At 45.6% G+C, this 13,087-nt stretch overlaps 1 protein-coding gene across 1 annotated transcript in view; it reads right to left on the reverse strand.

Moving 5' to 3' along the window:
* LOC147700868 (C-type lectin domain family 2 member L-like) overlaps window positions 1–13,087 on the reverse strand; it is an 81,885-nt gene that overhangs the window by 27,721 nt on the left and 41,077 nt on the right. Inside the window, exon 2 of the mRNA XM_086929763.1 lies at window positions 2,086–2,196. Within this exon, the coding sequence (XP_086785889.1) occupies window positions 2,086–2,196 (111 nt within the window). The remainder of the gene's footprint in view (window positions 1–2,085; window positions 2,197–13,087) is intronic.

The following is a 13,087-nucleotide window of genomic DNA, read 5'->3' on the forward strand; positions in this document are numbered from 1 at the left end:
GGCATTGGAAGTGGTGAAGGAGCACTGGGTTGGAGAGAGGAGCTGTGGTTCAGCTCGTGGAGTGAGATGAGGTGTGTCGGTTAACGGAGTTATTTTAAGACGGCATTGGGATATTTGAACGGGCCCTAGTTTGAAGCAAGACATCCTGTCCGGGGAAGACCAGAGGAATTGGGGAAGACTGATGAAAAACTAATAATAACCGAATTTGCTATATCATCCTACGAAAATCCACACTGATCCATATCAGAAAATAGAGCCAGTGACATGAGAGGTGGGACCAGACCTTGCAGACATACGGAAAATAGGAGTGGGCGCTCTTTAAAGTGCCAGTGAAAGAAAGTCGCACTCAGCTGCTGCGGTCTAACTTAAGCTTTCTGGTTGAGATCAAAGAATAAGATAATAGAAGCGACATAGATGTGAGAAGGCTATGGAGGATTCAATTCAAATATTAGAGGTACTGAGAATAGGGAACCGCGAAATCACAAAATGCAAAAGGTTAGTAATGGTAGGGTCCTCTGTCTTACATAAGAAATGTTTAGTGAGGAGTATTCGGGTCACGCCTCCAAAAAGATGGTAGCTAAACCCATATGAGAAAATGACATCACTGATGTTAATGGTGTAACAGGAAAATTCTAAGTGACCATTGTAGAAACCCCATATTTAGTGAAATAGGACACACGTTTGGGAAGCACTGACACATGTATTGCGTTGCAATATTTGTTTAATGTCACTTTATTACAATTAGTTCTGAGGGCATATGTTGCTCTTTCTTCCATATCAAAAACTAAATGTTCTTTTCAACTTTTAACTGCAGGACAGTTCTGCTGCTAAGGACTCTATTACAAGTTTCACGTTATCTTCGCAGGGAGGCACTGGGGCCGGAATTATCAATTCTGGCTGGTATCTTCCCCTGAGATGGCAGAGTTTACAAATGGGGAATACCATGTGGGCTTGGGAATACCGGTTCTAACGTTGCATGTTATTCCTCCTTCCAAGGGAAACAATGGGCCAGAATCTTCCAACATTCACCACCAGCTTGGAGCAGGTGGTAAATGGTTAAGGGTCTTTTTTACCCAGGGTTGGGTGAAAGAGATGTAAGGTGGAGGGCGGGCAGGATAATTTTTTAGGTTGAGCCTGGGCAGCGCATACTCTGTTCTGTGAGGCATGCTGTATTCGAGTACTGTCTTGAATCACTGCCCAATCTCCGCCCATATTTTTCATTGACTTGTGTCATTGTCCTTTGCAAATGCTGGCTTCCGATTGGTTATCAGGCTTGTTATTCCCTCCTTTGTACCGCCTTGTCTTCATTTGTAACCTTCCATGAGGACTGGCCCTTTTACTTCGGTTGTTACACGGTATGTCTTATTTAGTCTATAAGCACTATTTTCTTTAATGAGTTTCTCCTACTGCAGGCACAACATACTTTCCTGCAGCATTCAGCGCGCCATGCACGCTTTCACTTTCCAAGCAGTCTGGGACAATGGCGATCACTGGTTGGAAGTGAAATAGGTCTGGCACTTACAAGACGTTGAACTACTGGCATTGTAAATGGCAATGACTTTTATTTGTTAATTGTCAAAACAGATAAATAAAAGCCATTGTCATTTACAATGCCAATAGCTAAAACTCTAGCAAATGCGAGACCTGTTGCATTGCAAATGCTTGTCTTTCAGCTTGAGGTTGCTTCACCTGCTCCCTTATGATGAAATATGTGAGTGTGAGTGTCTGATGCAGCAGGTCCCTTCAGCCCTGTCGCTCTGTAGAGGAATATGCAACTGGATTTCTGGGGTCTGAAATTTGCAGACTTGAAAATTTCACGCACAGTCACATCAGGACAAACATATTTGCCTGGAGTTAAAGCCCCTCTGGAATACCGCTCTAGGCAACCCATAAGTCACTCGGCAGAATTTTAGGCAAAATATTTTAATATCAATTAATGACACTTTTATTTGTGAATATTTTGCGTCAGTGGTACGCTATGAAAAATGTACTGAGAAAAAGACAAAAGCTTTAGGATGTCATACTAATAGTCAACTGTGCAACAAATGTACACCAAATAACATTAGGCAGGTGTCTGAAACTTACCATTGGAGCAGGATCTGGGACGAGAGGTCAATACAAAGATAACACCAAAGAAGAATAAAACTAAACAAGCAGCTGCCACAGCTCTCCAAAAACAGATGTTCTTCCGGAGGTCTGAAAAGAAAGTAGCAATAGGATTAAACACATTGAACAACAAGGAAACACTGATTAAATAATTTCTAGTGTTCTACTAGTTTTTTTTACTGCAACCAATATCCTCAAAACAGAAACACAACTTGAAAAACAGGAATTATCGAACCACAGCTTTCTCATCGTTGTTGACAGGTTATGAAACACAAAGTGGACAGAGTCCAGGGGGGTCAATATGCCACCCACTGAAAATGAACATCTTTGAAGTAAGACAAGCAGCATCTACAAGACACCAAAGCAAAAATAACAATAAACAATGTCACAATTTAGATTCACAAAGTCAATTCAGATTGAGATTATATATATGGTTCGTTTAATCCTAAAGGCTTTCTCCAAGTCCAGCCAACATGTGTTTCGTCGAATGGGCAGGTACCCACGACTTCATCAGGGCTGGGAAAGAAAATACAATACAAACAAATATTGTAGTTTCGAGATACATTGTCTAGTGGTCACATTTTGTACATATAATTGATTCTTGATATTTAGTTTACTTGACATGCAAGTGAGAGTATTTTATACCACTTAGCATTTACCATATTGTTGAGACAGATAAGTGTGTTTCCCTCTTATTGTCAAGTGAAATTACTTGCTTGGAAAAGAGGGTGGGAAAAAGAGGTCTCCCATAGAAAGGATGAAAATTGCCTCCTTTATGAGGCAAAAGAGTGCCCCACAGCTCGTGAAGTCATAAAATACACCGGTAGCACCAGATTTCCCGATATCATTCCGGCGCTGTGCCTCACCAATTATATTTCTGCCATAGTACCATATTAGAGTGATCTTTTTCAATACCAGTGCAGAGTATCAATCATCGTATATATAGGTGGGTTATTATCAGAATGTGAAGTACCCAAAATTATTAGGACTGAGTATTACTACTCAGGCTTACCTGATATTCAATATTGGTAGGTTATATGCCTGTGAATGGTCATAGGAAAATATATATATGTTGTATATTATCCAGGTGGAATTAAATCGTAAGGATACAGCTTATACATTATTAAATAGTCCAAGTTATTAGGTTTTTCATGGGTCTATTTAGTTCATTATTATTATTGGAGCCTCGAGCTTACCTTTTAAATGGCGATTAAAATATATAATCTCAGATGCGACCAGGATAATTTTATGTTAGGGTCCAATTGTTTAGTAGGATCATTGGTTGTATTTTTCACGTCGGTATTTAACTATTAATCCTCACCCCAGCTGTCGATCATATAAAAGAGAGAAGGATAAACATATACGGAAAATCGTTAGTATTCCGTACTTGTGGTCTAAGGTTAAAGTATATTAACTATCTCTATCTGTGTCGTTCCAATGTCTTACCTTCCTATTTTGAAGTCATGGGGGAAAGTGTAGCTCCGTGTAGAGCAGGTCCTTCCGTATTGTGGAACAGCTGCGTCTGTTAACCCGTAAGTATATATCAGTCTGGTTGGCCTTCCTGCGCAATGCGGCTAGACAGTCTACAATAGAGACGTCGCGTAGTATTAGTCCGCCATATTGGATCAGCGTCTACTCTATAGACACGCCATACTATTTAAAATTATTTCACTGTTGATACCCGTGAAAATGATTGTTATCGATCGAAAACGGAGTGAGACGTAAAGTAAAGCGTACATATATAGGATTGAAGTTGGATACATTTTTATGGTATCGAATTATATTTTCAGTAAGGTGTACCCGTATAGATTCAGAGAACCTTCGTCACCTGGTGATGCTTGACTTCCAAACTATGGGGCCGGATGAGTACATGTAGATTTATAGAGAAAAGGATGATGACCCATACCTAGGCACCCAACAACTAAATAGTGATTCAAATATTGTTTTGCCGATACTTTGTAAAGCGCCAATACCACTCAGAACTTTTATCCTCCTATCTTCTCTATAATTTCCATTATTGGTGGGCAGCTACAAAGGCATTAGTATACGTTGAATAATACAAAATGGATAGAGGTAAAGAGGCGGCAGAGCTTTTTGACAGTCTAGCAAGAGGTGAGACAGTTACAACCTCTTTAGCAAGTGGGAGCACGAACAAAAAGAATGAAGGATTAAGGGATACATTTATTAAACTGGAGAGATTGAAAATTGCTGAAAACTCCAAATGGTGGGATGGAGCTACCCTAGAACAGTATGTTGGTTTGAAGAGGATACCTAGGGGGCTTCGCTCACAAATATTACCAACCTACGATGATCTTGACGAGGATCTCTTGTTAGCCTGGGAAAAAGAATTAATTTCCAATTCTAATAACCTAATGAATATTTTGATTGAAAATGCATCCCGTAAAGTTAAGAAACTTCAGGAGGAAATTGCACAATTGGAATTGGAAATTAAGGAACTTAATCTTAAAGAAGCCACCGATAAAAATTATGAGATACTAAAAGGGATACTAGACAAACATCAGACTGAAATTAAACAACGTAAAGCTCGTAAAATAAAGAGAGACGAGATAGACTATAAACAAGGTAGGGTCTTTACTTATGCACAGAAATATGACCATCTGGTAGAGAAAGGGACTAAGGGAACTGAACAACAGGCTCAGAACTTAACCCCAGCCAGCTCTGTATCTACTTCCCTTGAGACCCTTCCCAGTGAGAATGAGGAGATCTCATCTGACGACACCACTCAAGGAAGTGCTTTTTTAAGAAAGGTAAAAAGAATGAAACGGGGAAACAGAGACCAATCAAGACAAAAGGGAAATATAACAAAAGGACAAGGAGGGGAAAAAGAGGAGGAACCAAATGCAGGAAGACAGGGAATGTGATTGAGATCTTGGAGAAAATAGCTGATCATACGAATGAATGGAGGGGTATGCAAGTGGTGAATCCCAGTGACAAGACATTATCATAAGATATGATTTCTGTTCTGGAATGAGGTATGGGTTTCTGCCCTAAGGAACAAGGGGATATACACAAATCTATGGTTGATTTATTCAAATTCACGAGAAAATTTAAATTGAAGAAACACTTTGACTGTATTCAAACTGCAAATAAAAGCATAGAAACAGATACTGAGAGTGTGACTCATGCCATACCAACAATACAAGATATTAGAGATTGCGAGATACTCTTATCCATTGTGGATGATGACAGAGACCATATGTCTATAGATTAATTATTATTTGATCATGATATTGAACCAGACACTACTATATCAAGTGGTCTACACAACAAATCACGATGGACCCCGACCATACCAAGTGGGAATAGTGTTGATATGTTTCACAAATTAGTCACTGAAGATTAATATAACCACTTAAAACACAATAAAAAACACAGGCTGACAATCTCAGACAACCTCAGTAAACATGAACGTCAAGCGCTATTAGATTTGAGCAAATTACCCGATGTTACCATCAAGGAGGCGGACAAGAGTGGTAACATCGTTGTAATGAATACAGTAGCTTATAATGTAGAAATACAATCACAACTGACAGACAGGATTTGGATTTGGATTATGGCCAGTCTAGATGTCACCGCTCTGTACACAAACATCAGGACAGATCTAGGTCTTATGGCCGCTAGAAAATTCCTTAACAAAAGACCAGCATCTCAGTGGGCTCACACTGAAATGCTGATCAAGATGATGGATCTCTGTAGCAAGGGCACGGGTTCTCGCCCTACAGGGGCGCCTCCTTTAACGATATACGACCCCCCCCTCTTGTCTCCACAGGCTCACCTTCCCCATGGTTGGACGCCGGCTGAAAGATACAGCTGTGATGAAGAAGAGGAAGACGGATGGGGTCCCTTTAAGTGGACGACGGACCTGATGGAGGAGGCGGAGCCTGTTGACGTTGAAAAAGGCGATCACAACAGTCCACAGGTGTGTCTATTCACCGGAGGAGCGGACAGAGTGCAGGAGAGCGGAGTGGCGGGAAGCAGCGAGACGGAGAGGAGCGGAGGAGGGAGTTGGTGGAGCGGAGCGGATCAGGACGGCGGATCAAGAGGATTTATCGAAGCGGACTGGAGAGACTGTACGAGCTGGATAAGCGAAGAGGACGTGCAGGAAGAACGAGAACCTGAAGGGGACGAGCAGGAAGCGGAGGACCCAAGTCGAGAGGCAGCGTCCACGGGAACGAAGAGAGACGAGACGGGAGCTGTGAAGCCAGGAGGCCAACCCCACGAGCCGCCCAGCCGTGCGCCAGGAGGTGTACGGCTAGCTGAGGTACGTGCCAGGGTCCTGGGGTGGTGGAGGAGGAAGGGAAGACGCATCACGTAGTGATAACTGGCATTCCCTAGTGATAACAAGACACGCTACGGCACCGAGCACTTTCTATCCCTAGTCGAGCACTGTGTGAAACTTGCACTTCTCCCCCACGCCCTACCCTATAAAAACCACGACTGCGGTCATAATTCCTGACGGTTCCTCTCTTCTGTTTTTCTTCTTGGTGGCCGGCGAGGGTGTGCAATACGGAGCCTCCGGAGGAGCCCAGCAGTAGGAGGAGGAGCCCCGTCAGGAGGAAGGAGGAGGGAGTCCGCAGGAAGAATCGACAGGACAGGAGCAGGTCCCCCAGAAAAACATTTCTTAAGAAAGAAATGTACCGATGACTTACTGTCCAGAATAAATACCACTGCTACAAAAACACGCTTGCTTCCAATTCCTGGTCCCGCCGTCACAGTGGTGGAGAATGCGGGCAGTCCATCCATCTGCATAGGGAAGATGGAAGCAGTGGTGCAAGCCCTTGTGCATGGGCAGGAACGACTGGAGAAAATAGCGGAACAACAACTCAGAGCCACCGAAGCAGATAGAGAGATTATCAAGGCAGCCGTAGCGGCGTGCACACTTGACCCTCCTGTTACCATCGCCACACCGGCCGTGGGAGGAACTCCACACACCATAGGAGGGGTCTCTCTTCAGAAGTACCAACCTGGGGAGGACCCGGACGCATTCCTCCTAAATTTCGAGAGAGCGGCACGGGCCTGTGGCTGGCCTGTGGTCAAATGGCCGTTTTTTCTGGCCCCTTTGTTGGTAGGAGAGGCCCAGGCGGCCTACCAAGTGGCAAACCCAAGAGGGGACACAACATACTCTGACATTAAAAAGATAATACTGGACCACCTTGGCTTAGATAAAGAGGCCTATAGACTGAGGTTCCGCAAAGAGAGGGGTATACCAGGAGAGACCCCCAAGACCCTATTCGTACGGCTCAAGATGGCAGCGGACAAATGGCTCAAACCGACTGAAAGTACAAAAGAGGAAATCATGGACCGGATATATCTTGAGCAGTTTCTGGAGGCTCTACCCTTTGCCACTCAGCGGTGGTTGAAGCAACATCCTAACCTGACCACCGAGCAAGCTGTCGAGATGGCCAATACCTTTTCAAGAGCCCCCCAGAGACCTCCCTTTGTAGGGGAGACAGACAAACCAAAGCACGGGATTAAACCCGATAGGAAAACCATACGGGTGCCGGAACAGGGGAAGCCCAGAATGTGGAAACCGGAGCCCATACCGCACAGCGGACCCCAGTGTTTTGACTGTGGAACCTGGGGGCACATTGCCAGACACTGCCCTCGTAGAAAACAAGAAGAGGAGCCCATGGAGGTCGGCTATCTGCCCCGAGCTGTATTATACTCAGCCGAGATGGGACAAGCTTACAGAGTGAGTATAAGTATTAACGACCATCCTGTAAAGGCGCTTCTTGACTCTGGATGTAGACAGTCTGTGGTCCAGGCCCAACACGTACGACCACATCAGATTGTCCCCCGTGAATCTGTGTACATAAGGTGCGTCCATGGGGATGTAAAGACATATCCCGTAGCCGTGATCCCCTTGGTACCCCAAAATGGCCGACCCTCTAGAGTCAAGGTGGGTGTCCTGTCTTCCCTGCCCGAGGACTTGATAATCGGAACAGACAACCCGGCCTTTCTTGAGATGTTCAAGCAAAGCATTAACCCCACTCCTGAGAGCGAAAACACCTCGACAAAACAGATCCCCTCGCCTGCCTTTGTGTCCTCAGAACCCTGGGTGTTAGATAGGAGCTTTCAATTCGCCCAGTCGAATAATGCCACTTTAATTAACGCATGGGAGAGGGCACACCAAACACAAGACCAACTACCTATCACGTATCCTCGCCTGTACATAAAGAATGAACTGCTATATAGACAGGGGAAGGAAGGCGACCCCGAACAATTACTGGTCCCTTTGGCCTTCAGGGACCAAGTGCTGTTCTATTCACATTCACATTTAGTGGCGGGACATACCGGTGCTGAAAAGACGACCCAGAATTTGTTAAAATGCTTTTACTGGCCAGGAATATACAAGGATGCGATGGTATACTGCCAGGAGTGCGACATATGCCAAAAACGTAACATGACTCGTCCACCTGCTGTTCCCCTACAACCCCTTCCAATAATCGGAGTGCCCTTTGAGAGAGTAGGGATGGACATCATTGGGCCTCTCCCTAAGACCAGGAAAGGCTACCAATACGTCCTGGTCCTTGTGGATTATTCCACCCGTTTTCCAGAGGCCTTCCCGCTGACTACGACTACCACCAAGAACGTCGCCGACAAGATGTTAGAGTTGTTTTCCCGTGTAGGATTCCCAAAGGAGATCCTGACCGATCAAGGGACCCCCTTTGTTTCACGACTCATGAAGGAAGTGTGCACCCTGCTCAACATACACCAGATAAGAACAGCCGTATACCACCCCCAAACTGATGGCTTAGTTGAACGATATAACCGTACATTGAAAACCACTCTTCGCAAGATGTTAGAGGTGAATGGGGCTGATTGGGATCAGATTCTCCCCCTGGCACTGTATGTTATTAGGGGGCAAAAGCAAAGTAGCCTGGGCTTCTCATCTTTTGAGCTATTATACGGACGGCAACCAAGGTCCCTTTTAGACATGACCAAGGAGGCCTGGGAAAAGGAAACCCACGACGACGTGTTGAACACCCTCGAGTATGCCAGAAATCTTAAATCAAAATTGGGCAAATTACGGGACTTGGCGTTCGCCAATCTGGAAAAAAGCCAAATTAGACAAAAGACGGGATATGACAAAGGAAAGAGATGGAGAAGACTCTCGGTGGGGGACTGGGCCCTGGTTTTATTGCCTTCATCAACGCATAAATTCAAAGCCGAGTGGAGTGGACCCTACCAAGTCATTGAAACAATTGGTAAAACCAGCTACAAACTGAGAATACGTGCCAAATCCACTCAAGTGTATCACATAAACATTCTAAAGAAATGGCTAGGTAAACCTCCGGCGGAGGTTCACTTGACAAAACCTAACTGCCCTACACCGTCCAACACCATGCAGAGCCTAGTGATCAACGAGGACTTGACCGAGACCGAGAGGAAAGAGTTAGAAGGGACTCTACAAAAACATCCACATGTCTTCTCTGACATACCAGGAAAAACCCGCCTGGCAGAACACTGTATCAATACCATCCCGGGGCGGGTAGTAAAGATTAAACCCTATCGGATCCCTGAGGCTCGGAGGAAGGGCATACAGCAGGAAGTGGAGGAGATGTTGAAACTCGGGGTGAAAGGCCTTCCCACAGCGAGTGGTCCAGTCCCATAGTACTGATCCCTAAGCCTGATGGATCAAAGAGGTTTTGTATGGATTTTCGTGCCCTAAACGAAATCTCAACTTTCGACGCATACCCCATTCCACGAATAGACGAACTAATTGAAAAGTTGGGAGAAGCGAAATACATAAGTACGATAGACCTCACAAAAGGGTATTGGCAGGTGCCATTGAAAGAGGAGGACCGGCATAAGACAGCATTCACTACGGAAAATGGGAGATATGAATTCACAGTCCTACCCTTCGGACTCCATGGGGCACCCGCGACCTTTCAAAGACTGATGAATAATGTACTGAAGAACCTTTCATCCTTCACGTCCGCATACCTGGACGATATAGTCGTCTTCAGCCCGGATTGGACCACCCATCTGACACATTTGCATAGGGTATTCGAAACCCTCACCATGGCCGGGTTAAAAATTAACTCCAAGAAATCCAGGATAGGGTTTCACAAAGTCAAATACCTGGGTTATGTACTCGGACATGGTATGATAGAACCACAAATCGAAAAGGTCAGAGCCATCATGGAGACCCCATTTCCACAAAACAAAAGAGAACTAAGAGTGTTTTTGGGCCTCATTGGTTATTACCGGCGCTTTATTCCGGGATTCGCGGAATTGGCGTCCCCTCTCACGGATGCCCTGCAGACCAAGGTGAAACAGTGCGATCTGAGAACACCCTCCCCTGCCATGTCGGACGAATTTGTTTCCATGAAAAGAGCGATCACCTCTGCACCGGTTCTCACGTCACCGGACTTTTCGCGACCCTTTTCTCTGCATACCGATGCCTCTGACTACGGCATAGGAGCAGTACTGTCTCAAGAGAGTCCGGACGGTTGCGACCATCCGATCCTGTTTATCAGCAGGAAGTTGTTTCCCCGTGAACTCAAGTACCCTACAGTTGAGAAGGAGTGCTTGGCCATAAGGTGGGCCGTTGACAAGCTGGCTTATTACCTGGAGGGGCGCCGGTTCAGGTTGTACACTGACCATGCTCCCCTACTCTGGATGGTTCGCAATAGGTCTGCCAACGCAAGGGTCATGAGGTGGTTCCTCGCTCTGCAACCTTACGTGTTCACGATATGCCACAAACGTGGGATCGACAATACCGGGGCGGACTTTTTGTCCCGTAATCCACTTCCCGAGCGGAAGTGTTCAGGGGGGGAGGTGTGTAGCAAGGGCACGGGTTCTCGCCCTACAGGGGCGCCTCCTTTAACGATATACGACCCCCCCCTCTTGTCTCCACAGGCTCACCTTCCCCATGGTTGGACGCCGGCTGAAAGATACAGCTGTGATGAAGAATAGGAAGACGGATGGGGTCCCTTTAAGTGGACGACGGACCTGATGGAGGAGGCGGAGCCTGTTGACGTTGAAAAAGGCGATCACAACAGTCCACAGGTGTGTCTATTCACCGGAGGAGCGGACAGAGTGCAGGAGAGCGGAGTGGCGGGAAGCAGCGAGACGGAGAGGAGCGGAGGAGGGAGTTGGTGGAGCGGAGTGGATCAGGACAGCGGATCAAGAGGATTTATCGAAGCGGACTGGAGAGACTGTACGAGCTGGATAAGCGAAGAGGACGTGCAGGAAGAACGAGAACCTGATGGGGACGAGCAGGAAGCGGAGGACACAAGTCGAGAGGCAGCGTCCACGGGAACGGAGAGAGACGAGACGGGAGCTGTGAAGCCAGGAGGCCAACCCCACGAGCCGCCCAGCCGTGCGCCAGGAGGTGTACGGCTAGCTGAGGTACGTGCCAGGGTCCTGGGGTGGTGGAGGAGGAAGGGAAGACGCATCACGTAGTGATAACTGGCATTCCCTAGTGATAACAAGACACGCTACGGCACCGAGTACTTTCTATCCCTAGTCGAGCACTGTGTGAAACTTGCACTTCTCCCCCACGCCCTACCCTATAAAAACCACGACTGCGGTCATAATTCCTGACGGTTCCTCTCTTCTGTTTTTCTTCTTGGTGGCCGGCGAGGGTGTGCAATACGGAGCCTCCGGAGGAGCCCAGCAGTAGGAGGAGGAGCCCCGTAAGGAGGAAGGAGGAGGGAGTCCGCAGGAAGAATCGACAGGACAGGAGCAGGTCCCCCAGAAAAACATTTCTTAAGAAAGAAATGTACCGATGACTTACTGTCCAGAATAAATACCACTGCTACAAAAACACGCTTGCTTCCAATTCCTGGTCCCGCCGTCACAATCTCATACTACAGAACAATGTTTTTCTATTTGAGACCACCTGGTACAGTCATAAACAGGGTGTTGCCATGGGTTCTAGGTTCTCTCCTTCCTATGCGAACCTGTTCATGGGCAGGTTCGAGGAGGAGTGGATCTGGGGCCCTGGTGGCATACAATGGAGTGAATTCATCATATATTGGGGTTGTTACATTGACGACTGTCTATTGATTTGGGCTGAAGATATGAACAGTCTCAAACAATTTTGTGAATATCTGAACTCCAACATGATGGGAATACACCTTACATACTCGATAAGTAAAACCCAAATAGAATTCCTAGATCTCACACTATTTATTGAGGACAACAAAATACAGAGTAAACTATACAGAAAACCAACATCATGTAATGCCATTCTGCATGCTGGTAGCTCACATCCCAAACATCAGATCCAATCCATTCCCTTTGGAGAATTAACTCGAGCAAGAAGGAACTGTAGCAAAGACAAAGATTTCTCAGAATGTGAGATCAACATGAGAACGAGATTTAGAGCCAGAGGGTACATTGCAGACACCATTACTAAGGCAGAACATAGAATTGACATGACACCTAGAGAAGCCACACTACGACAAAAACAGAAAGCTGACAATGAAAACACCAAAATCAGACTAATCACTAACTATGATGACGCAGCAATCATATTTAGAAATAGTATGAGGAAACACTGGTGGATACTAAATAATGACAAATCATTAAACAAACATATTACTAAACATCCCCTTATCACCTACAGGAGGGGGAGAAACATTAAATCCTGGGTGAGCCCCACCTACCCACCAATGTTCAAGACGGTTCCAGATTGGCTAACTCAGAAAAGCATGGGCTTTTATAAATGTGGGATATGTAAACTATGTCCCATGGCCATGAACAAAACAAAGACCTTTTGTAACTATATGGGGAGATAATTTAAGATCAAACAAATACTAAATTGCAATAGCTGTTTTGAAATATATATGATTACCTGCAAATGTGGTAGTTTCTACATTGGTAGCACCAAGAGAGCTCTCAAAGATAGAATCTTTGAACATGTAAGAGCGATCAGACATCATGATGTAAGATACAATACTGCCACACATGTGAATCAATGCCCCAGACAAGGCAAGAATAAAGTAAT

This window comes from Lissotriton vulgaris, chromosome 7 (genome assembly GCF_964263255.1).
Source record: "Lissotriton vulgaris chromosome 7, aLisVul1.2, whole genome shotgun sequence".
Lineage (NCBI taxonomy): Eukaryota > Metazoa > Chordata > Amphibia > Caudata > Salamandridae > Lissotriton > Lissotriton vulgaris.